At 33.3% G+C, this 27023-nt stretch overlaps 1 protein-coding gene across 1 annotated transcript in view; it reads right to left on the bottom strand.

Moving 5' to 3' along the window:
• Window positions 1-871: 871 nt before the first annotated feature.
• LOC108746907 (helicase domino) overlaps window positions 872-27023 on the bottom strand; it is a 31938-nt gene continuing 5786 nt past the window's right edge. Inside the window, 30 exon segments of the mRNA XM_018483996.1 lie at window positions 872-1417; window positions 1739-2104; window positions 2282-3088; window positions 3862-4149; window positions 4415-4905; window positions 6402-6567; window positions 6858-6893; window positions 10170-13184; window positions 13339-13698; window positions 14064-14178; window positions 14344-14540; window positions 14799-15171; window positions 15379-15671; window positions 15865-16169; window positions 16277-16534; window positions 17156-17236; window positions 18084-18402; window positions 18516-18702; window positions 19649-19785; window positions 19981-20167; window positions 20990-21164; window positions 21677-21992; window positions 22747-22848; window positions 23011-23204; window positions 23611-23698; window positions 23792-23929; window positions 24157-24377; window positions 24660-24870; window positions 25363-25689; window positions 26074-26312. Coding sequence (XP_018339498.1) covers window positions 995-1417; window positions 1739-2104; window positions 2282-3088; window positions 3862-4149; window positions 4415-4905; window positions 6402-6567; window positions 6858-6893; window positions 10170-13184; window positions 13339-13698; window positions 14064-14178; window positions 14344-14540; window positions 14799-15171; window positions 15379-15671; window positions 15865-16169; window positions 16277-16534; window positions 17156-17236; window positions 18084-18402; window positions 18516-18702; window positions 19649-19785; window positions 19981-20167; window positions 20990-21164; window positions 21677-21992; window positions 22747-22848; window positions 23011-23204; window positions 23611-23698; window positions 23792-23929; window positions 24157-24377; window positions 24660-24870; window positions 25363-25689; window positions 26074-26312 — 10415 coding nt within the window. The 3' untranslated portion in view covers window positions 872-994.

Genomic DNA, 27023 nt, shown 5'->3' with positions numbered 1-27023 from the left:
CACATGCAAGTCATTCACACATGATACCGCGTACTAATATCACATATGCATAACATACATTTTATGAGTGCGCTTCTCATTTTTTTATTTGATCAAATTAATAGATTTAAAATATGTTCTACAGTTTTGCAGTGGAGTAATAACTCAATATTTTTATAAGTTGAGAGATTATTTTTTAAAAGGTCTTTTTTTACTTCAATTTTTTTACGCTCTCCGCTGAAAATTCAGTATTTTTATTAATATTTCCATAATGTAGTTCATAATTGTCAAAATATATTAATTTTTTATATAGATAGAAAATACATTAATATTAATACGCTGAATAAATCGGTCCATTTGTTATAAATAAACGTCATCTGTTGTTACACAAATCATATCAAAGAAATTACGACTATTCGCAGCAAAGCTTGGAATGCTTTAATGTGCGTTACATATCAATAAAATTTTATTTTCATTTATTCTAACATTGAAAGAAAAAAACTGAAACTTGAGTGTCTGTCGAATTGAAGCTGAATTGGGAAAATCAGAAACTGATATATCTAAATATTTATAGAAATTTTTTTCATCATCTTATTAACACTCGAGTATTTTATTGTCGATAAATTAATGGCTTTTTATTTGACAATAGGTTCAAAATATTCGAATTTTATTTTCAGTGAACTGATATTTTCTTTATTAATGATTGATCCAAGATATTTAAATAATATTTCCTTTCTTATCGATACATTCGATCAAAAATATTCTAATATTTTACTTAAATCAGTATTTTTATTATTATTAACAACCACATATTGTGATATTGATATTTCGTATTTATTAATTCTTTCTATATACGTACATTCTAAAGAAAAATATTCTAAACTAACCCTTTACATTGTAATATCTATCCTTTATTATTGTAATAATTTGTTTTACTTTTTAACATGTGAAACCAATTTGGTTTCTGAATTTCCCAATACAATTTCAACGATCGCCATACAATCGTAAAATAAAGCTATTTTGGTTGAGTATCCTGTTGAGTTTGTTGTTGCTGTTGTGTCTGCTGTTGTTGTACTTGCTGTGTTAAGGTTTGTAATCTCACTTGACCAAGAACAGATGGAGAAGTTAGATTCGAGGCGGACACGGAAGTAGCACCTACGGCAGGACTGGTACCCGCAACAACTGTGGAACCGGAAGCTGCCGCACCCGGACTTGTGCTTGTACTAGGGCTAGACCCTGGACCAGGACTTCGTCTTACCGCACTAGTAACAGGTTTTCCTTGGATAGGCGTGGACTGTCGTAGCTGAGGATTGCTGGCAGTCACCACTTGAATAGTTTGCTTCAGGGATGCGGGTGCAACTGGTATTACACGAGTCTGCAACGGTGATTTAGCTAATACAACCTGACTAGCCTGAGACACCGTTTGCCCCGTGGAGACCTACAATTATAGAGTAACCAGCATTCATTAAGCCATACAATTAAGCGTTCATTAATATTTGTTAACTTCGGTGATCTTTCTCGAAGTGCTTTTCTTTTGTGTTTACCTTTAAATTTAGTTCCAAAAATATTCAATAATTTTTTAATTTTAATGATTATAAACTATTATAATATAATATATATTATTATTATATTATATATTATAATATAAGAATAATTTTATAGATTCCTAAGGATTCAGAAAAATAGTTACGTAGAAATTTTTTTATATATAATAATTAAAACAGTTTACAAAATTTAAAAAGAAATCTTATTTCTTTACGTGACTAAATTGCTGCATCGTCGAGGGCTGCACATGTTTCATCACTTGATGAATTTGTTGTACCGTCATGGTTGTAGGTAACGATTTAGTAGGTTGCACGATCAGTTGCGTTTGCACGCCAGCTTTATTTGCGACTTGAGCTAACTGCGCGACTTTCTGTGCCGGTAGTTTTCTCTGCGTGATAATCTGCGGATGAAGTGAAAGCTGTCGAATCTGTTGGGGAGTCGCAGTGCGAACACTCGACACATTGGTCGTCTTCACAAGTGTCGCTACCGGAGTACCGCCCGCGGAAGTCCCTGCTTGTTGCACTTGCAGACCAGCCTGAGCGAAGATCTGTGCCGGTGTAAGTCCCGTTGGCGTAGGTACCTGCAGCCAAGTCGCAGTCGATTACTTTTGCGAGATATATGAATATAAAATTGCGTTCCATAATATTTCATTTTTCTCTTTTTAGAATGAGTGTGGTACAATTTGATTAATTCGGATATCTGTGAATATTTTAATTATTTATGTTTTCTTTAATTTTTCTCCCTTATTAAAACTCACCTGCCCTTGCGCGGCCGCTGCGGCAACAGCCGCCTTCGCTTGTTGCTGCATCGCCTGTCGTTTCAGTAACGCAGTAGCTATTTCAGTTTCGGACATTGGTCTAGTCATTGTTGGTTTGCCCACAGCGGTCTGCGGTGTTGCGGCACCCGCAGTACCGACGGAACCAATACCCTGCTTCATCAAAGTAGCTCGTTGTGCCGCTGCCGCTGCTGCCGCCGTAGCCGATACCGCGACAGACACTTTTTGACCGCTAGCAGCTTGAGCCTGCAATACTTTAAGCTGCTGCTGTCGCAATAATACCTGCTGTTGTTGCTGCTGCTGCCTATAGTACTGCACCTGTGCTGGCGTTGGAATCTTATTTCCCGATGCTGCTGTGGCCATCGTGACGCCTACTAGGCCTCCCTTTTGACCACTTGCCGCACCAACGGAAGTTTGACCAGCAGACACTAAACTCGTCGCAGTTCGTTGAGCTGCCTGCTGGATATTCACGTTTGCTGACGTCGTTCTCACGTCTTGTATTTGTCCTCCTCCCGGTCGAGCCTTAACCACCGTAGTGGCTGCTGCCGTTGTAGTTGTTACATTGCTCAAACTCACGTTAGTCGCAACCTTCGTGCTAGGTACCGTTGCTTGTGTCAATTGATGAATTTGAGATGCAACAGAGTTTGCGATTGCTTGCTGTCCAGCTTGTTGTTGAGTTTGCTGCTGCTGTAGCTTCAGCTGTTGTTGCTGTTGGGCGGCTTGTTGCTGCTGATGTTGTAAGAGTCGTGCTGCAACTTGTTGTTGTTGTTCCGGCGTTAAAACCTGTGACTGTAAATCTCAGCGTATATTTCCTCGAATGTACTAGCGTGGCAAATATAACGATAATATTGATTTTATGACTCAAATGCCAATATCAAATTCGAGGTAAATTAAGTATTGTTCTCTTTCATTAAATTTACTTTGATCTAATAAACGAAAATGAATTTTAACTGTCAATATTAACGAAGATATATATGGCTCTAAGAATAAATTTAATAACAAGAAATAAAAAGTCAATTAAGAGCCTACGCAATTATTGGGGTGTATAAATAATATTTATTATAATAAAAAATTTATTGTGCAGATATTTCGATCAATGTTTTCATTCCTTCTCAATGCAAATTAAACTACAATAAAAATATATAAAAATAACTTTACTAACTTATGATAAAAAAAAAACGCATAATTAGAATATGTAAATATTATTGAATCATAATTGTCATGCATAAATTGGATAAAAAAAACGCACAAAAACTTATAGAATGTTATCTTGTTACCAGCAATAGTGTAAGTTCTCAACAAAAGTCCAAAAAACAAGATGTTTGATAGTATTCAATTGATAGATAAATCAATGTATAAATGCCAATCATTCTCAGTGAAAGAGTGTTTGCATAATGTGATCATGCACGTCAAAAATGTAACGCAAATTTGGTATTCCAATCAAAATTATTGTGAAGTCGAATAATAGTTACTAAAAAATTCGACACACTGCAAACATTGAGTTAGTTGAGATTTAAAATAGTAATAAATAGTAATAAATAGTGATTGTTTCTTATACTGACTACTTTATTTAGCTTCTCTAGTTTGATTCTATCAGCACGACGCGTAGCAATTTCAATCGGTGTTGATGGATTATCGACCAGTATTTTGTGGTCGGTAGGGACATCAACGTTCGGATTATTCCTCATCATTGAATTCACGATAGATGTTGGTTTTACGGTAGGCGTTCGCTTGTTAGAAACTGACTTCATGATTTCATATCTCTGATTGCCTGTCGACGTAAAGGAGCCATTTCTGTCCTGATTGTGTAATTGCGATGTTCTCATTATTCTGTTACTCTTGCTTTGTTGCTGAAAAACATAGCAAAATAAAGATAATATTACATATTCATATCACTTCACTCGAAACGTTTAATTATTTTAAATATGAAATTCTATATCTGTAAATAAATATGACATTTTGATATCTTATATTGCTCGTTTTTGGCTTTGTTTTGCTATTTAACACGAGCTCGATTAACTTTTTTTATTTTAATACAAATAATCTGCAAGAAATTAGTAATGCATAGGATACTTTGATGCTATTGTATACATCAATATTATAACAGTTACATACCTCAGAGACTGGCAGCGTTTTGTAAACACTCGTCTTCTGCTTTTTCTGTTTCTTCGGCGTGGTGTCGTACAACAGTTTACCCTCCTCCCTGGGTATTATCACAGATTCGTATCTGTTTCTGCAATGTTTGGGTGATCTATATAAACGTGTGCCATTGTTGATGGAATCGGCAACCATATCCCAATTAGGCGTATGAGCGGGCGAGAGAATCATCGTGTTTAGTGGTAAGTTCTGATAGTTTTGGATGGAATGTAACAAGCCCCATTCCTCGTAGACCAACCAGTCCATAGCTTGATCCGGCTCCGGTGAGGTTTTCGTCACGTGTGATGAGGTTTTCAAGACCGGCATAGGGGGACGTACAATCGCGCGATATTTATACAGCTTCATGTCGCGACGCATCTTCATCAATGCCGGTGACGGCCGATCAAAGAGTGACCTTGGCGCTAACACGGATTCCTCCTTATGGCGCATTATTTTCGCCGGTCGACAACCTATAAAGAAAGTAATGATTAAATTGATCGAATGAAAGAAGATATAAAGATAAACATTAATAGAGAAAAATCATATGTCAGAAATATAGAAAAATATAGGGCAGTAAGACATAAGTAATAAGCGATTCACAGTAGAAAACGTAAGTCAATAATGTTGGCCGATTCGCTTACTGCTTACGTCTTACTGTCTTACGTTTTTATGGGCAAGGAACAAATCCTAAAAAGAATAAGAGCACACAGATAGATGAAATATTTTCCGACTTTTGAATTTATAAAAAGTTCTTAGTATATAACCGTGCAAACGAATATGACATAATTTTATTCTTTTTCATAAACAACACAACAATCGATTGATATTTTGTCTACATAATATATAGATATTCTGTAATGAAAGCTTCAAAAATATAAGCAATCTAGTTGCCAAGAGTTGCTTCATTTTCTTCATATTTATTGCAATTACAATCACTATTTGTATGACAAGTTACAAGATAGAAACTTTCACTCTTAAGTATCCTTAAAATATACATATCGGATGCTATTAATTTAATATTTAAAAATAAGATATATAGTACCAATAAGTTTGAAAACACCCTACGTACCCTTGTACAGAAAAATTTACACAACTGCGATCTATATGTTTTTGGTTTAAATACGTCATAAGAAGTCTAAATAGCGATAAATTTTTATCTAGAACACCTATAAGCTTGTACATGCTGAAAATATATCAAACAAGCATTTAATAGCTCAAAGTTGAATTTCACGCTTTGATCTATTGTTTATATATTATCACTTGTTTTGCAACGTCGTACTTGCATGCGTTATATATACACATGACAGATCGTTTAATTGTAATTTAACGGTTTCTATAAAAATTAAACTGTTTGAGTTGCAAGTTGATTTCAGACTCTGTAAAAATTGTAAAATGGCCCCGAAGAATCAGATTTCGTATGAATTACATTTTAATTAAAATTCCATATTTTAACAGCATATTATTATAGATAACGTATGTATGTACTTTTATTTCGTCTTTTTTCAATTAAATAATTATTTACAAACCAAAATATATCAATTTTATTACATATTTTCTTTAAATTGCACACTTTTATGTGTTTTCAAACTTGGAAAGTACTGTATATGCTGGCTCTGAGAATAAATCAACTAATAAATCAATTTAAAAAGTCAGAAAGAACCCACGTGGATATTAGTACGCAATGCCAATTTATTGCAATGAAATTCGTATATTCAACAAATATAATTCGCTAATATTTCAACATTTTTGGTTCTCTTCAGTGTTGTTTTTATACTCAATATAATGATGATATTAGAATATATATAATATTAAATTTACAAGTTCTAGTATTCTTATATGTTGTTTAAGTAAATGTTATTACAATAAATCGGTACTAATATCCATTAGGCTCTTTCAGGCTTTTTATATTTTATTAGCCATTCATTTATTAAAGAAAAGAATTTTTATCATCTACAAATTGACTCACCATCATCAATGATACCAATATCGATTCTGGTTCTGTTCCGATCCTTCTTCACGTAAATCGGCGGCAGTTGAGCCTCTGTCATGGGGATATTTTCATACAAAAATCCAAGAGAATAATCGATATATACATCGTTATCCGTTGTAGGAGGTGTTGGCGGACACCACATCTAAAAGAAGATTCAATTAGTAATATTCTTCAGAGAACAAGTTCGACAATTCAATCCTCTATTGCACTTCATTATCAATTGAGAATATTGCACTTTTACTTTCCTTTATTTTTATCACAAAGTCGTATAAAATTATTGATTTTCTCATGTAGTGCATAATAAATCAAAGATTAATAAAATATCAATTGTCATAATTACAGAATAACGAATAAATGAATAAGTGCATTCTTTACTTAATTTATTTGTAGGTTTGCAATAAAGGATAAAAATATATAACATTTTGTACTTACTGGCATTTGCTCCAGCGTGTGTTCCGATAACCAAATCTGTAAGATGTTAAAGTCATACGTGAGATATCATGCGATTTATGATAGAATTTTCGCTCTCATATGAAGTCCGTCTCTGTATTCGCTAAAGTTTGCAATGTGCTACTGATACGATTTTTAAATAAAGTATTTTTTTTTTCAATTATCAATAAAGCTATAAAATTTTTGTGAAAACTATGTTTAAATCATAAATAAAATTAAAATTTCCAGTAATTAATATGATAATGCGTCTGCACACAAATAACAAAAAATATAATAAATAATTTTGAGACTACAGAAAGACGGACCTGATGAATAAACTCCCAAATAATGAAAATAAAGAAAGAGAGAAAGGAGCGATACTATTTTTCCCCGATATTTTTGTCCAGTTCTAAAGAGATTTAAGAAATACATAATTGCAAAATCAAGAAACTTTCAATTATAACATCGAGATATAAAATCTTTCGCGTTATTCAATTATTAATAAATTTTAAATTAGAAATTGTATCAAAATAAATTCAAATATATTTACTCAGATTCATCTTACTTTCTGAAAGTTTTAATTTAAGATTTAATTTTCAAAATTAGATGTCAAATCTTAAAAAGTTGTAATAATAAATTTCCTTAAAACTTTTCCTAAGAAAATGTGGACTTAAAACGTGGACAAAAAAAACTCATTGCAAAAATTAAGGCTGGGACATCCGTAGACGTTCAAAGGTTCTCGTTCCTCTCATTCTAAATATCCTGAGAAAGAGTTCTTTACGATATATTCCTTTATATCTATTACTGCGTGTATTCACAATTTTTTTTACATTATGTACATGTATAGATCGAAAGAGACATATATAATGCACAATAGACGCAGTATGATGATCTCACTCATGTGCCTGCTCATATCTTGTTGCGGACTCCAAGTTTGGAATGGCAAAGGCAGTGTTTTGGTGCCATTTTAATGGAACAATTTTATTGGAGCTCTTTTTCTCTCTTTTCTTTTTACGCCTACTAAGGTACATGTATATCTTCTCGAAAAATGTGCGGTCATGATAGCCTTGCCACACCAAACTGACATCGAAAGGAAAAAGTCGTTTTTCGCGTTAAATCGCGATTAAATATAAACAAGCACATTGAGCTGAGAATGATTTGACACCAAAACGGAACTGAACCTTTGATCGACACAGACTTGGAAACGCATCAAGAAATAAGGGTACACATTTCGATATAGTAAGGAATATCTCGTTTATTTTTTTTTTCTTCTTCGAACTCTCGCTCGATCATACAAAATACAGGCACGCAACTTAATTATTACTGTGTGAATGTGTGTGAGTGTATGTGGCGGGAGGAGGCAAGTGGAAAGAGCGAAGGAAGGACATCCTTACCATACACAATAATATATATAACATATATATTACATATACATGTAGTATGTATATATAATATAATAATCAGATCATCGACCTGTGAATTACGTAGCTCAAGGCGGCACGAATAAAACTTTTTCTCACTTTGGCTGCCTCGATACTTCCTTTTCGGGAGTACCAATCGTTCATTATTTTAAATAAATTATTATTATATAAATCTTTTCCAGATTCAAGTAAAATTCAAATCAAATTACCATGAAATAGCAAAAAAATAGAATCAAACTATGTACTTAATATACTGTACTCTTTATATTATTTTTTTAATCACGTTTTTTTGCTCGTGACGCCTGTCAATATATGTGTATGAATAGCTTAGCATACTAGAGAACCGCTTGATTGAGATCAGAATTCGATCCTCATTTCTAATATAATACACTCGTCCATTTCGCTCATCACGCCGTTTATATAAATCGCTAGACATACTTGACTGAAAATCTGCCTCTTATCCGTCTGCACTTTCCCGTTCTGCATTCTAAATTTAATGAAACATATTTGCAGAAAAATAAGAGACCAAGATAGATCGCGAAAAGTGCAGCCAGAAGAAACGGATTCATGATATCTTTACAACGAATAAAGTAAAATGATGTAAAGTGATGAAGAGGGGCGGCGAGTCTGAGTACAATTTACAACGCTACAAATATTACACGTGTACTATCCGGTACAACCCGGAGGAAATACATTGTTTATTATAATTATACTGTGATTATGTACAAGAGGATGCGTACTCGTGCCCCACATTAACGCTAAACATGTCTATTTGATTCCGTTTCATTTCTTTCTTATAGAATATCGATAATTTTTTTCAATAAAATTTCTTCTCCTTTTCGTCGTCCTTACATTAACTTTTTCTTTCTAAATTTTCTTTTTCTTTCACATTTAAAATCTCTAATGTAATTTTTCTCATATGTAATGTTAGAGCTAGTTTTCCTCCTGTATCTGTTCCTTATAGAATTCTCTCTCTTTTTCTCTCTATTTTCTATAATAATCGCGTAATTATTCTGAAGGAAGAATCAAACAGTCACTGAGCGATAAATATAGGATAAGTACGGGCAAAAGACACGTCAACGCGCGATTAATTACAGGCGTTTCTACAAACCAGGTTTAGATTAGATTTTATCCCATGAAACTTCTTACTTATGTTATTCCCTTATTAGAATTCTCTCAACGTTTATCATTAACTCGACTATTAAATAACAATTTCTCACTTATACTTAATTATGTTTTGTTTCTCCATAAAAAATCAGCTCTAATATATAATTAAATAAAAAATCTATAACAAATAACAAAAATTCAGTAAACTCATCTAAATTAAAATATGTGTGTTTTGTAAGTTCACCATAAATTTTTAAGCAAAGAAAAAAAAAAAAATATTTCATTTTTACAGTATTCATCGATTACACAATAATTTTGTCATTCTCTTTAGATTAAGTTTTTAATTTTATTCTTAATTATTTATATAAAAAAAATTCTTTTACGTATATTTTCTATAATATATCAATCAGAGATCTTTTGTTCTTATTTATGGAAAGATCCATCTTCAGATCTATAAGCACGAAATAAATATTTAATTTTTTACTTTAGTTCTTAAAAGAATAAGATTTATATTTCTTATTTCTTTTCGATGTTATAGAATTAATGCACAAATACTGAAAATTTTCATCTTATGTTTTATATTAAAAGAATATTAATAAAAAAAAAAGCATCAAGAATTATCATGCGACAAATACTAAGCATAAACCCGGGTGTTACGCACATAATAGGCGGATTGAGTAGCAGACACAATAGTAGATATATTTGACTGCTTGATCAAATAACAATTATATTCCCAACGGAATAGCTCGTGTCGTTGATGATTACCGCAATGATGCTTCAGCGTGGCTCAAGATATTGTGGTGCTCTTTAGTTTTTCGGATCGCGTCGTTGTGATGGAGGAGGAGGGCGAGGGGGAAATCTGCGAGGAACGAAATCTCTTCTGCGGATCTTCATCACTAACATCATTAGAACCGTCCTCATCTTCCAACAAATTTGATATAGTTTTGGCGCGCTTCGTTTCCTTACGCAACCTCCTGGACTTTAAGTCAGACGAGTTGCAGTCCTCATGATTGGCATCTTGTTCCCTCAGCGTGTCTGACATGGATATCTCTTTATCCTGAATTTTCGTCTCGCAATTAACATTGGATTTGGATTGACTTGATGAAGTCTTGCTACTGATACTCCTCGTGTCTAAAGTGAGAATGGCTACAACTTTGGCCGTTCTTTGAGGCTTCTCGTAGGGTTGCGACATCAAGCTTCCAGTATTCTCACTCGCAGTATTTTCGTTTTCGCTGCTGATCGATGAGGTTCGTACCCGTTTGACATTTGTTTTAAATGCTGAAGCGAGAGAAGATAACGGTGACTTCGTCGACAGTGTGGAATTCAAGAGCAATCCTGAGCGCGTCACCCTTTGTACCTGATCGTTGTTGTGACCGGGCGGTATATTAGGTCGAGGCGTGTCTGGACGGGGTTTTGTTGAGACGACTGTCGTCGAACCTTCCTTCGAGTCCCGCGGTTTCATTGGCGGTATCGATCTACTACGTCTGAACGGCATTGGAGAATTCGGCAGGCCATTGTCTTGATACTGCTTCGAGTTCCGTGTCGTATACTTTTCAACTCGGCTGGGCAGTACCGTATCGAGTCTCGCAGGAAAATTCACGGTGGATCTTGTGATCGGTCGCGGAAGAGGAGTATCCGAGCGTCGTTTCAATTTTGATGAAAGTTGCGTCATCATCTCGTCATTGCTAGGTGGAGGTGTTCTTGAGTGACTTGCTGATCGCGTAATCCTGCTCTGTTCCGCAATTAAATTGTCGGCTCTACGAATTCCCTGACCCGTTTTCATTTGCGAATGCTCCGATACTTTTGAATCAATCTTATCGTTTATCAATCGTGTCTTATTTTCTTCTAAATGATTGACAGTTGAGGAAATTTTTGAGCTACGAGTTATTACGCTTCGCTGAATTATGTTTTCTACTTTTCGTATTTTGCATTTAGGTTCACTTGAATTAAATTCGCTTTTTACCGAAGGTACTAAAGAATTGGGCACATTCGATGCCGCGTCACTTATTCCTTTTTCCGATACTTGTGATAAAGCGTCTGAATTTTCGCTTTTTAAATTAAATTTTTGATCCGATTTTTGCATCACCAGGGATATCGCTGACTCGGCATCATCATTAACTTCATCGCTGTTGTCCTTGTCTTTATCATCGATCACATTACTACGAGTTTCATCAGTATTTACATTAATCTTGGAATTTCTCTGCACGGTAGAAACACGGGATATCGCGACAGGTTTAGAGACAGTGTCGGTCGTGTCAGGACTTTCATTTCGCAACGTTTTCGATCGTAAAAGAGGAGCCGAACGACTAGAGGGTGACTCGACACTTCTGTCCGATTCTCTCGGTGCGGCAGCGGTCAATTTCCCTCGCATGTTGTTGCACAAAGAATTAGCTGACGCGCTGAATTCTAACTTGGATTTGGTCACTGTCTCCTTCGAGCGTTTCAAAGACGCATCCGGTTGCATCGTGCTCGAAGGAGACCGAGAATCCCTCACGCTGACATTCACGTCAAGGTTCTCTGCATCCTCGTTACGATTTACTTCAGGTTCAAGCTTTCTGTAGGTCGTGGACATAACTTTATGTGAACATCGCGTCACCTGAACGGAGCAGACCGCAATTAAATTAGTGCCGTTCGTATTTTTATCGTCACTTCTTTCTTTTTCTTTTTTTACATTTTGACTATCCACTACATCAGAGGTCAGCTCCAACTTTCTGTTTAATTGTGTTTTTACGACTAATGTCGAATCCATGCGATCACCAACAGATTGTTCCGTATTAAAATCAGCAATACATCGGTCCACACTGTTCGAATCGATCGAGGACGATGCGAGATCGCGACTATCCTTCAAATCTCGCTTGTCCTTCGATAAATTTCGATCCGTTTCCTTTATTTCGATGATTTCGAGTTTTGAATTCTGATTGGAATTGACAGATATCTTAGCGCTTGTGTTAATCCGAATACTTCTTTTACGACACACATCAACTGATGAGAAGGTTTCGAGACGATTTTTCTCCGACTTCGCGCGATGAAATTTTTTACGTTTCCGGCGAAAGTTTGGCTTTATACCGGGCAGGATAGGACTCACGTCCAAAGTCCAGAGATTGATCTTAACATTCCCACGCGATCTAGTACGTGGACTGTTCAGATCAAAATGATTTCGACTACGGGAGCCCGAGCCTGCCAGACGACCCTTCCGTCTCGAGAAACCCCCTCGATGTTCGGAATCATCGCGATTATTCGTCCTTCCATCTTCGTTCCCTTCGCCAGTCTCCTGCTCTTCTTCCTCCTCCTCGTCGCTCTCATCTTTCTCTTCGCCTTCCTCTCCTTCCTCCTCATCCCCTTGACTTTGACTCTCTGTGTGACTCGATTCCTCGTCAAGACTATCCTCAACCACGTCCTCCTCCTGTGATTCCGAATCCGAATCAGATTCGGTGCTAGTAGTTTCATTTTCGCTTTCTGATGACAAATCGCGCGCGCGTCTCCTATTACTGCCACGTCTACGCAAACTTCTTCTACTTGGTACTATTAGCCTCTTATTAACTAATCGTCTGGAACCGCTCTTGGCGGCAGTACTATTAACCTGATTCTGCGCATCCTCGCGGCCAAATGTCAGTGGCTTCTCATCGTCGTCGGCAAGCCGCATACGCCGTTCCTCCTCCTCGCGCAATGCCCGCAACCGATCCAACTCCCACTCCTTCTTCTGCTCCTCGAGTTCCCGTTCGGCTGCGGCCAGTTGCGCCGCGGAGAAAGCACCTTCGGATTCCTCGACAAACTTCATCGCATATCGTTCTATTGGAGTCAGCTAAATGGAATATTATAGAACCATTAATCGAAAGTTTAACATAAAGATTATATAACAAGTGATATGAAAGTTAAATGACATAATTGACAAATGGAGAATAAAAACCAAAGCAATTTCTAACCAATCCAATGATTTTAAAAAACGTTCGACCTACCTGAGCAATCAGATTTTGAACTTCCTGTTCTGCCTTGCTAACTTGCGTGTCGTCTTTATCAGCTTCTTCTAGTGGAATGTTTTCATCGAATTCAGCGAGATCGGCGACAGCTTCTGCTTTCGCAGTCTTTGCAGCCAGAACATCAAGATCTTCTTCAGCAGCAGCGAGAGCGCTCTCAAGAGCACCCATCGCTGCCTTTTCTTCCGTATGCTGTCCTGAAAAACCACTTTGAAATGGTCCCGCTGTCATTTCCTTGCTGTAGGCCTTCTCTCGATCCCGATTCTGTTCGAGCACTTCAGCCATTCGCGCTGACGCATCGTTCTCAGTTTGATCGATGTTAAACAGGTCTTGAATAGTAGACTGCAAATAATCTTATTGTTACACAAAAAGTAAACGGAATTACCTCAAAGAACCAGAAATATCAATAAAAACATTAACATTGTCTTGTCAATCTAAAACATAATTTTTCGGCAAATATTATATACTGTTTATTATATAACTGTGTATTATATACTGTTTATTATATACTTATATAATTTTAATGTTAAATATAAAATGTTATAATTAAAAAAATTTTGAAGTAATAATGCGATAAATAAAATAAATTCCTGTATAAAAAATAATTTCACATTTCTGATAAAGTGATGAAAGAAAATTATATATTTCTGATTAATAAATACTAATAAATAGTAACATAATTTATTTAGCTCTTAATGAGCACTTACACTTTTGAAGTACGCCGTGGTAAAATTGCCGCCTTCAATAGCGAGATCTCCTAGCAATCGTTTCTGATTTGCCTTCTTCAAAATGTTTTCTTCAACAGTTTTTTCACTGACTAATCTGAAAGATAAATCATTGTACTGCATATTATCTTGTCGTCAAACATGCTAATTTTTATGTTATCTTTGCAATTAAATATTTTCAAATTAATAAAATATTCTGAGTTTTTGAAGCTATTCAGTTATTTCGTCTATTATATTTATATTATTAGTCCGCATCGTGTACCTGTAGATATGTACGTCTCGCGTTTGTCCTATTCTGTGGCATCTGTCTTGCGCCTGGGCATCCATTGTAGGATTCCAATCACTATCATAAAATATCACTGTGTCCGCTCCCGTCAAATTCACACCGACACCACCAGATCTCGTCGACAGGATAAAACAAAATATTCGCTTATCGCCGTTGAATCTTTCCATCAAAACCTGCATCAAATCATCATTCTCGCTCATTTATTTATTTATTTATTTCACTTAATCTCATAACAAAAATATGTTGCATAAAATGTTCTACATTTCTTATTACGCTTCTAAAATTAATCATTATACGTTTTAAAAACTAGCAAAAAATTAATACGCTTTCAATACTCGTATTAAAAATCCTCAAAAAATCAATAATTTAAGAGTTTAAATCTTTATACAACAAATTCTAATATTTAGTACCTTATTAATAAGTCAAATTACCTGACGTTGATCTACTCTAGTTGTACCATCTAGTCGCAGATATATGTGTCCATGGAAATTTAAAAAGGCTTCTAATACGTCGAGCATTCTGGTCATCTGCGTGAATATGAGAACTCGATGACTTTCAGACTTCAGCTTTCTCAACAGACGATCCAGTGACTGCAGCTTGCCGCAATCGTACTGGATCAGTCTGGGATCGGGGAACTGTGTGAGCATGTGGCACGAAATTGGATGGAAGAGAGATAATTTCAACGACATTTGTTGCTGTAATTCAGTCCATAGACGGCGGTCATTCCATAACTTGTGCGGCGGCGGATGAGACACATGGAAACGAGGGACTGGAGCGCGTACAGCCGGCACGTAGACTACATATCTGCACAGATATTAAAAAACAAAAAAATTAATTCCAGAAAGAATGTTCTACATAGCAGATTGCAGAATCTTATTTTTCGCTTAATTCTAAACAATCATCACTTTAATAAAATTTTAATTTTTTTAAGCTTATATATTTGAGTATTTTATAAGAAAAGATTTTCTATATATTGATTATATATATTTATAAATTATATCGGATACTAACCTTTCAAAGACCTCCTTGAGCTCTTCAACAATCTGTTCCGTGCTTTTGATAGCTTCCGCAAGTGCTTCCGTGTGTGAAAAGAACTCTTTACGTGTACGAATCTTTTCTCGAGTCTTTGAACAATGCATCCAACCATCATGCCAGCGACAGGCTGTCATAGGTTTGCCGATTCTTAAAGCCATAAACAGATCTTCACCGTAAAGTGGACACGCCGCGCATCTTCGTTCATTGATGTCTGCGAGGAGATGTAATTTGTTTTGTCTTCTCTGTCTTCTTTCCTCCTCCAATTGAGGCTAAAAAATAATAAAGAATTAAAATGTTTTATAAAAAAATTTTAATAAGCACTTAATAGAACAACTTTTTAACATTTAAATGTAAAATCCATTAGATAAAATTACTTCATTTTTTTTACAAAAAATAAAATAAAAAAACAAACGAAGAAAAATGAGAATCAAGTAAATTACTAAGATATCTACATTCAATTACCAAATAAAATTCGGATTTGGGCTGTTCCTTGTTCTGCACTTTCGCGATCTCTTTCTGAGCTTGTCTAGTAACAATACCACGTATAGATTGCGGTTGTTGCTGGTTAGCTGTCTGTTGGCTGTTGTTTCCGCTTGGTGATGATTGCGACGCTGTTACGTTCAGAGGAGGTACTCTCATGATGGGTCGACCGCTTGGCGTTGTTACTACTCCGCTGACAACCTTGTTCATCGCCGTAGCACCCGATGTGGCCAAACCCATTATCGATTTAGACAGCACCGTAAAACGCGATCCGCTTGATGTCATGACTGGAAACGAAACTAACAATACAAAATGTGTTACTTTTTCTTATCTGTCACTGCAAACAAGCTTAAGTTTACAAAAATAATTGTAAAAATCGTAATTGGACACAAACCTGTGTTAGTATTCTGTTGACTCGGCGTCAAAATAAAGTGTCTGCCGGTAGAGGTTTGAACCAGTTGCGCAAAACTAGGTACTGCTATTCTCTGGACGGAATCGCCTTGTTTGACCGTAACAGTTTGTGTCGCCAGTCTTTGAATGCCATCTCTGATACTAGCGTTTCCCACCGTGATTCTTTGCGCGTTTGTCGTTGTCGTGGTAGTTGTTACGCTAGTACTTTGTGGATTATTCCCCAACGTTGCCATAGGAAAAGCTATTTTTAATTTAATAAAATTATATATTTGAATTTAATAAAAATTTATATTTTATACTTTGGATACACTTTTAATATTTTAGTGTATATATGACTACACTAATAAATATGTTAGTGCTTAAACAAAAATTAAAAAATTTTGTTTCCAATATAGTCAAATTTGAATTTTAACAAAATGTAAAAGTATAACACAAATATAGCAACTACAAATGTATGTATAAAATATACAACAAAATGTAAAAGTAGAACACAAATATAAATATAGCAACTACAAATTTAATTATGTAATTCGCTCCAAAAATTAATTTTTTACGAAATGTGTCCTTAGTTCTAGAATGCTTATAAACGGTAAGATTATAAACAAGCTGGCCCAAGGAATTTAGCAATTAATTTAGCATCACTGCAAAAGTAATTGCCTAGCAAGAAAAATTCACAGCGACAGTTACTGATCGATGATGCATAATTTCATATTTTCATATTTAAAAGTATAATTACACAAAATATGGTATAAAATTAAATTAACGTATTTATAATTTTGTAATACATTTAATTGTATTTGAAAATATATTATTAGAATTAAAAAATAAGATTGTGTGTGTGTTAATCTAAAAAATCATTTACCTTTCACACCAGCCTGATGCGGCACCAGTTGTAGGGAATAACCTTGCAATTGTTGACCACCAGCAACTCTCAATGTAACACCTGAGAATAATAGTTATTGCACTTCGTGTTCAATTAACATACATATATACATTTACTTTAAATATATTAATTAAATAATTGAGAAATTAAAAGAAACAAAATAGCTAATTAAAAATTTACTTGGTAGAATCAAATGCATTAACGGGTCTGATATGTTCAGTATTTTGTGATTCCACAAATTTTTTTCTTTGCTAATAATAGTTATGCAATTATATAAATGTAAAGAGATATTTCTTAAATGTTATACAAAAAGATTTGATAAAATAAAAGTACGCATCGAATCAATGCATCTAATTGAATTATTTATTAATTTTAATATTGTGTCGATATAAATTTTAACAAATTCTTTCTTTTTTTATTATAATTAATATTAATTGACACAAAACTACAAGTGCTATACAAATACTTGTATCGCATCACGTACAATATCCTGTTAAAATGCTTCCCTCGTAGCCCGGGATAAGGTTTTGTTCATGTTTCTTCGCAACAAATTCCATCCACTCATTGCGTTAATCTTTTCATGACCAATAAAAACATTTTATCTCTTTTTCCATTACCAGAGAATCGTATTGACAACTAAGAATCTCTAATAAATATAGAATCCCATAATTTTTTACATAGTAAAAAAGAAGTTGCATTTCTATTATTATTTTTCAATGCATTTAATATCTTATAACTAATATGTGATACTAATATACATAATCAACATATTTTATTTTTTTAATAATTAACTATTGCCGCTATATTTTAAACTATTTTGAGATTCGCAAAATGTAATTTTGTTACTAATAAATGGCCATGAAAATGTTAACGACTAATGCGGTAAGATGGGATAACTTGGACCTACCTTGTCCCGGACCACTCTGGCTGGTATTTAATGACTTTATCAAGGAGGACGTACCCACTCTTGGCGTGGGTAATACGCCAGCCAGATTCTTTAGCCTAGTCTGCGTTTGCTGTTGCTGCTGCGGCTTCGCTTGATTTGATAATCTAACGTTGATCTTGATCCGGCCAGACGGACATCTCGGCGGCGGCTCCGGTTGACTATCTATCTCCTCTATTAACTTTCTAGGCGTCCGCAGACGTTTCACTCTATGTGCAACAAATGCACTGAGCATCAACTCCAAGTTCAACAGCAAAAGATTCAAACTAGACAATTCGATGTGCTGCAAAGACAAATCACAATTCGTAAAAACCGAAATATTGCTTTTCTCAGTTCCAGTATACATATAAATCAATAAATTGAATAAGAGCATGATTAACACAGAATATTGTTTACCTTGAAGGGATCATAATCAAGCACACTCCAGACTAACGAAGCGGTTACGAACTCAATCGCTTCCATTTGAAATGGCGAAACAGTCGGTCGAACCTCGAACAGGTTTGGATGATTACACACCTTTCGTAGTTGCATTAATACGTTAATCACACTCAACAGATTCCCGCTGGCGAGTGTTTCCTTCGTTCTTTAATAATATATGTCATCATTAAATACAATAATAATATATAATAGTAATATTCTAAATAATACCGATAGTCAGGTCTTATCTTAAGATCAACTTAAGTAATATTTTAAGGTGCTAATACATTCAATTCTGTAATTGATTTATAATATCTTAAGGGAGGAGCGACCGTACTTCTTACCATAAATGTAAAATAAGACTTGACTATAAATATTGACTTAAATAATTTATTATATAAGAGTATTACATATTTTAAAAGAAATAAAAAAATGTCACATTTTTAAGAAAAAAAGTATTTTAGTAGAAAAAAAAATAGCTAATACTTCAGATTAGAGGACTCTCTCCCCAATGACCTTGACATATCTTCTCATCATCATGACCCCGAGTAACCTCCAAGAAGTTTTAGTCATCACTCATTATTCGTTAAAGTTATTAACAAAAGAAATTTAAAAACTGATATCTCTTTTCTACCATATGAAATAGAAGTTTTCTGCTGCTTTAAAGTATATTTTACAACTTTCCACGCGAAGCGACTCTCAGTCCACCTCCCCCATCCCTGCTTGAGGGCGCACGACTTCCACGCAAAGCGACTCTCACTTCACCTCCCCCCTGCTAAGGGGTGGACAATTTTCCAAAGGAATATAGGATTTGCAATCTCGGAAAAAGTTACGCACCCTCAAGCAGGAGTAGGCTGAGAATCGCTTCGCGTGAAAGTTTTGAAATGAAACATTATTTTTGTAAATAACTTTTTAACAAATAACGAGTAATGTTAACTAAAACTTGTTAGAGATTATTCAGGATAATTACCTTGACAGCGTATGTCAAGATCATTTGGGCGGGGGGCTCTAACCTGGAGTTTATTACTAAGAAATATTTTTTTATTTCCAATGCTTAGAGAGAACAAAACTTTTAAATTTCAAAAATACTACACGTTAAAGAGTTCACTTACTTGGCCCTCGACATGAAGTCATCATACAGAAACCTCTGACGCTTTGACAAACGGCACATGACCACGTGCTCATATTTTTTCGGTAATTGCTTTTCTACTTCAATTTTTAATCGTCTTAAAAGAAAAGGCCGCAACACCTACGGAGAATGTTTATTAGATATTAAATTTACTGTATTAAAAATTAAATATATGTATGGTACATTTCTATACATATGTTAAACAACGTTATATAAAATTTAATTTCTTTTGCTAATGTATTTATAAATTAAATTAAAAAAGAAAAAAACAAAAAAAAAGATGATAAAAAAGTTAAAAAAAAACTACGTACAGACCTTATGTAGACGGCGGATTATGTTCTCGTTGTATTCGCTATTTCCTTCGATCATGCCTGTTACAGGATTGCTGAACCACTCTTTAAATTCACGATGCGACTGAAAGACATTAGGCATAAGAAAGTGCATAAGCGACCATAGTTCCATTAAATTGTTTTGAAGGGGTGTGCCAGTAAGAAGTAATCTCCTGTAACAAATAAATCGAAAAGTGACATTTCAATTTTGATTTAAGTATGAAAAAGTTTTCATCACTTTCAATTAAAATACAATAATCAACATAGGTCAGAACTCAAATTTTATAACTGTTAAGAAAATCAATATAGATTTTTACAATTTAAGAATTAAGAATTTCAAAAAAAATTTTGAAAAAAATTAATATACTGACTTAATATTTTTCAAGTCGTAAATAACGTTGTTTTATATCTATTTCTAGCATTAGATTAACTTTAATAATTAAAATTAATCCTACGAATCAAAAAAGAATATTATATTTTATTAACATTCAAACAATTATAATCAATAAAATAATAAATATATTGTTTCTCCAGACAGGATTCGTATGTCAGGCAACGATCGATTGTTGACACGCGAGTTTTAATGGAGAATTTTGCTATCTCGCTGTTTAATAATACAGACGTCATCATTTTGGATTAACGCCTGTAGTCGGCAGCGAAAATTATAATTATGTATAAATGAAAAAAGCGGAATTTTATATAAAATAAATATATATTTATAAAATATATAATTTCTTTTAAACGTTATATATAATTACAATTATAAAATTATTTATAATTATTTATATACACAATTAGACTTTGATTTACTTTTTACCTTTTTCTAATACTTCAAATCAGAAAATAATAAAAAATAAATTAAACGAGATTAAAATTACATTGACATGGACATGCAAGTATGAATACAATTGCTATATTTAACGTAACTCCAAACATGCAACAATGATGTATGCATGTGTGTGTGTTATAACAGATATTTATTATGATTTAGTTACCGTTGTGTCTGAAAGTTTAAAAGTAACTGCCACCTCTGCGATTTGAAATTCTTGATATTCTGCGCCTCATCCAAGATAAGATATTTCCATTTTTTTCGTCTAAAGCTTTGGTGATCTTGTATTACTAATTTATAGGACGTAATGCATATATGGAAGGCGTTTGGTTTTGTCCAACCTATAAGCAAAGAAAAGAATAACACATTTCAAATAATTACGATTGTAATTAATAAAGTAATAAATATTAATTGTTTCTTCAGACAGGATTCGTATGTCAGATAATCGATTTTTGACACGCGAGTTTTAATGAAGAATTTTGCTATCTCGCTGTTTAATAATAGACATCGCCACTTTGGTTGAATCAATGCCCGTTGTCGGCAGCGAGTAAAATTACAATTACTCATAAGCCAAAAAAATAGTTTCATATAAAAGAAATGTTTTATAAAATTGTTATTGAATATAATTTACACATAATTATATAGATTTTGAATTAGATAGTTAAATAGTTGTAGTAAAACCTTAAAAAAAATCACGATGTCGGTTTGTTTGCGTTGCACTTTTAGCACTCAGTATCTTTATTTTTTTTCGAAGTACAAATATATATTGATCTCGTTTTAAATGCAAAATTTTTTTGATTTCAAGCAACGTTAACAAATCAAATATTTCAAGGTACACGTGTCACATTATTACCTGTTCTCTTTTGTTTCCTTTCCTTCTGTGTGCCGTAATATGTCAGTATTTTAAATCCAGGACACCATTTTTTACATTCCATTTCCCAATTAAGCATCACAGAAGTCGGCACGATTATAAGATGTGGCCCCCAGTTTCCCTTCTCGCAGGCCAGATGCGCCAACAACGCGATAGTTTGTATAGTTTTACCTAGACCCATTTCATCAGCCAGAATGCCGTTTAACTTTCTTTCATACATCGTGACAAGCCAATCCAATCCTATGTGCTGATACTCGCGAAGAGAGTGTTTCAGAAGAAAAGGTATTTTAGTGACAACCTAAAAATACATATTATATAAATGAAAGCACAAAAAGAAAACATATATAGAAACTATAATAGCACAAAAAATAATTTTACAATAGTTTACTTAGTTTTTACAAGATTTTCTGATCAATTTAGAATTTGTTTTAGCAAAAATTGAAAAATTTTTATTTTATTGTCTATTACAATTCTCCCATATTTCCAATTTGTTATACATATTCATATTTTCAGATAATGTTATTTATTTACTTGCATCTAACGAATAATTTTCAGTTTGGAATATTTAGTTCAAAAAAAGTTCTCCTCATTCAAAGATTTATTGAAATTTATTTATTAGAACATTAGAAATTTATTTATTGGCACTACAATGTTTAAAAAAAATTAAAAATTAATGTAATAGTTAAATATTTTACACATAAATTTTTGTAATTAATTTTGTAGTGATTATTTTCGAGAATAAAATATGTATGTTTATTCATGGAAAAACTATCACTGTTAATTTTCCTTTCGTAAATGATGATGAGCAAAATGGCTGCTTCACCACCTTGGATAGAAAGGATCATTTAAATTTCTTAATGTCTAAATAAAAATTAAAATAAAGAAACAAAAATTTGCCGATTCAAATATTCGATAAAAAAAGCATTTAATTTAATTTAAAAAATACATCCTTCTATATATTTTTTTATACATATAATATACATATATAAGTATGTATATTTTATAATAAAATTTAATAAAACAAAATAAAGTATAAACACAAGTAAACTTACACTAGTGGTAAGTAATGTATTTCCCTTAGGCTGGATGCTTTCGGCCAACGCGGCAACGTTATCCATTTCATTATGAGCGTCCGAATTATCATCTTCTGCAACCTATTATGATGAATAAACAGTTATGTGACAAATTAAAAAGATATGTACACATAGTAGCAATAAAAAGAATTAAAAAATGTAACAATGATCAAGAAACTTAAATAATAAAATTCAAAATAATTGTAAGATTTTAATATATTATGTAAAATAAAAAAAACTTACTTTATTCTTCAATTGTTTTTCCGCGGAAGGGTCTTCGAGAAGCGATTGAAGTCCTACATCTGCCTCGGGATCGCTCTGAGTCTGAGTCTCATCTTCATCACTATCGTGATCACTCTCTTCACTTTCACTCTCGTTGCTACTTATTTGGTCTTCGGTCTCCTGTGTTCCCCGTTCGCTACTTTCTTTATCCGTGCCTAAGTAAGAGAAAATGATACTTGATTAAATGTGATTTATCTTATTTTTTTCAATAATAATATATAATTTTCGCAATTTTCTCAGACAAATGCCTCATTTCACAGCATGAATAATACAAGATAAATGAAAACCAAGTATCTCATATTGTCAGTTGATGGTAGTAGTATCATCACTGTAATAAATTATACAAATAAAAGCATCTTTATATAATAAAAATTTTCATGATAATCGAGATAATAATGAAAGCTTTTATAAGTTTAATTTTAAAAAAATTTGTTTTAAATCTCGCTTACAAAGATATTCAAACAATGCACAATTTTAAAAAGCGTATTTAAGTTGAACTTTATATAAAAATAATAAAAATATTTTTCAAAAGAACTTTAAAAAAGAATCTAAAAAATGTACCTTCAGCCTCATCATCCTCATCCATCAACACATCCGACATATTAGCATATTTGGCCGCGAGTTCGTCGATAGACATTTCATTATCAGCCTAAACAAACACGAGCACATCCTTATTTAAGTCTGACAAAAACGATTTATGATAATTGTCTGGTTATTTCTTGAAAAATAGAAAGTTATGTACCTTAAGTTCATCGAGTTCTCGCTTATGATCGATTTCTCCCTCGAGCCTTTCCTCTTCCATGATCGTATCTTCTTCATCCGTGGATTCACCAGACGCTGCGACAAAATCTACATCTGCATCAACCGTTTCTTCATTTTCCTGTAACCAAAAAAATTTCATTTTATCTTTTAATGAACGTTTAAATAGGCGATGATTTAGGAACTTCCAAAATTGAAACAGTCATTATATAACTAAAAAATAACTAATAAAAAATGATTAATTTCAATATCTTTACGCTATTAATTTACAGTCTATAAATATTATTATATATATATATATATATATAAAAGATATATATTCAAATACTTATTTTATTAAAAACATACATTTTGCTCTTCTTCATTCGTTGCGTTATTCGGCGATAGACTTCTGTTTCGATGCTCCAAATAATCTGGTGGTAAGTCCTTCAAAAGATCTTCCAAAGGTATTTCTGATTCTTTTTTTAACAACTCAACTTCCTCTTTGTGATTAGTCGTTTTCATTTCCTCTTCGGCTTTAGCTATAGTCTCCTCATCATCGTCTGAACTCTGATTTGGTTGAAATTCCTCTGTAACAGATTATATCATATAAAATTAAATTATTTATGCAAACATATAATGTCGTATATAACTATAGAATATACTGTAAAATATTTGTATAACATTAAAGTTCTGTAATTTAAATTGTATCATGCAATAATTTTGCATTTCCAATAATAGCATTGAAATGAATATTAATAATATTATGTATTAATAATGTTATTAATTAATGTGTTTTATTGATTGCATGCATTAATGTTCATTAACGTAAATAAAAATTAATTACATTTTATTATGCAAGTTAAACGTACCATCGGAATGACATTTTCCCACTGGGACTGGTGAAGAAATACGTGAACTATTTATGGAAGCTGGAATACTCTGTGGACCGTCGGTCTTGTTGAGACCTTCTGTCAGCCATGTGGAATATTTCTCTGTTTGACCCACAATGAAGTTTAGATGTTGATCCAATGCCTTCTTCCGTTTTTCTTCAAGTTTCGTTTGCTGCTTATACTCCACCAACTGTCAACATTGCATTATTATTTTGATAATTCTGTCCACATTTATTTCGCGTGTATAAAACTCGTGTTTAAAACATGTAAATGTTATAGATTAATGTCTAAATATTGTTGCTAATTATTAATAAGAAATGTTATAAATTCACATCCATTTATGTTTTTAAGATTTTGCGTTTACGTAATTAAACATATTTTAATACGAATGTCCTACGCTAATTCTTTGGTTGAATTTAGAAGAAAACCAAACAACCATACACAATGCGCAGACTTTGCTATTCCCACAACGAGCACACGCTTCCGATAAAGATGCATCAAAAACGCCGGCTTAATTAGTGTGGGGTAGAATAAAGTTATATGAATCAATGTAACTTTCATAAAAAAAAGTAATGTAATTATAAAATAAAAAAATTAAACAATTTTTTATAGAATTAAATTAATAAAAAACTGGTTAATTTATCCACGTTTCTAAATGTGTGCACTTTAGCTTTTCATTTACTTTCTCAACATTTGTCCAGAAAGTTTTAATCTCCTTTGCGACCAAGCTGGCAATTTTCTTCAGCCGAAGTTCCTGCAATTTCTCAGCCTTCTGTGCTTGAATCGCCTTTTCCTGAAAGTACTTCTGCACCATTCTCGCGCATTTCTTCGCTGCTGCCTTCTTCCATTTACGTTCTTGAGCGAAGTCAGCGGCCAACCAAACCATTTCCTCTAACAAGTAATCCCAATGGGCTTTGGTTCGAGTCGGTTCCTGCACCTTGGGCAATCGCCGTTCCGACCATAATCCCTCGCGTTGCAGTTCTGCAATCCTTTGCATTACATACGCCTCCTATATCCAGATAATCGCACCCATTAACATATAACATTTAAAATTTAAATATATAAACTATATATTTGACTGACTTATTCGAAAAGAAACAAATATAAATTAAATAATTTAACAAACTAAATTATTAATTATTTGATGTAGTCTGTAGTTACTGTTTCAATAAAAGAAAATTTAATAAACTAAAATTGTTTTAAACATGTTTAGTAAAAACAAAATAAAAATTATTTAAGTAAATAACTCGTTCATAAAAAAAAAACTTATAAGAAATTATATCCAATCAAACCTACAAGTGGTTGCTGACACATATTTAAGATACTAATATATAAATATTCGTTTTTTACATCGAAAAAAGATAATATTAAAATAGTCAATCGCGGCAATTACCTGCTTAGCTTTTTCCACAATTTGCTCCTGATTGTTCGAGATATCACAGGAAGTAGTTATGGTAGTGGGTGTAGACAACTTAACGAGCTTAACGATAGGTTGTGGACTATTGAGCGCAGCTGTAGTCACAGACGATTTCGGGGTGGCGACAGTGATTATAGACGGCGACGACTTTTCTACCACCGAACTCGCGGCCGTGGTCGTCAGTTTCGACGAGTCTGTAACCACCGACGTTCCACCTAAAATGATAACACCGCTTTGAGATTGCTATGATAATAAATAATGTGAACGATGATGCATTAATCAAAAGATAAATCAAAGAGCTGATTGTGACAGCAACACATGTATTACCATAAGATAGGGTAATTTTGGTTAAAAATAAGTATAATCTTAAATCTTTAAAGATTATAACCTTCCTGCAATTATATTTTGTCAATCTTATACTGCTTTTTTTATTTAGTATGATCCGATTATATAAGTGTACAAGCACTTCTTCCTTCCCACATAATTAAAATAAAATAAAATTTCCATATATTGTATAGAAAATTATTTCCAAATTGCACCTGAAAAATCATACTAAAACGAAACAAAATGAATTTTTTAACTAGAAGTTGGCATTTTAACGTGGCATTAATAAAATTTAGAAAAAAAATCGGTTGCCGATGTTACATTATAAAAATCGTCAAAATACTTTTTTTGTACCATTGACATCATTTTTTTAAATTATGACGTGATAGCCAAATTTAGCTAAGAAATTCGCAATCAGTGACTAAAGCACTCTGTGCTGTGTTTAAAAAAAAAGATCAAATTTCCTCGAATAGTGTAAAAAAGAAACCAGCATAAGAATAAGAGAATTGAGGCAATAAATGAACAGACAATAAAGTAAGAGAAATGAGATTTAATCAACTTATTCCAAACTGTAAGTTAAAGTTATCCATTAACATTAATAT

Source organism: Trachymyrmex septentrionalis, unplaced genomic scaffold (assembly GCF_001594115.1).
Source record: "Trachymyrmex septentrionalis isolate Tsep2-gDNA-1 unplaced genomic scaffold, Tsep1.0 scaffold19, whole genome shotgun sequence".
NCBI lineage: Eukaryota > Metazoa > Arthropoda > Insecta > Hymenoptera > Formicidae > Trachymyrmex > Trachymyrmex septentrionalis.
This window is presented reverse-complemented; position numbering and strand designations above follow the sequence as displayed.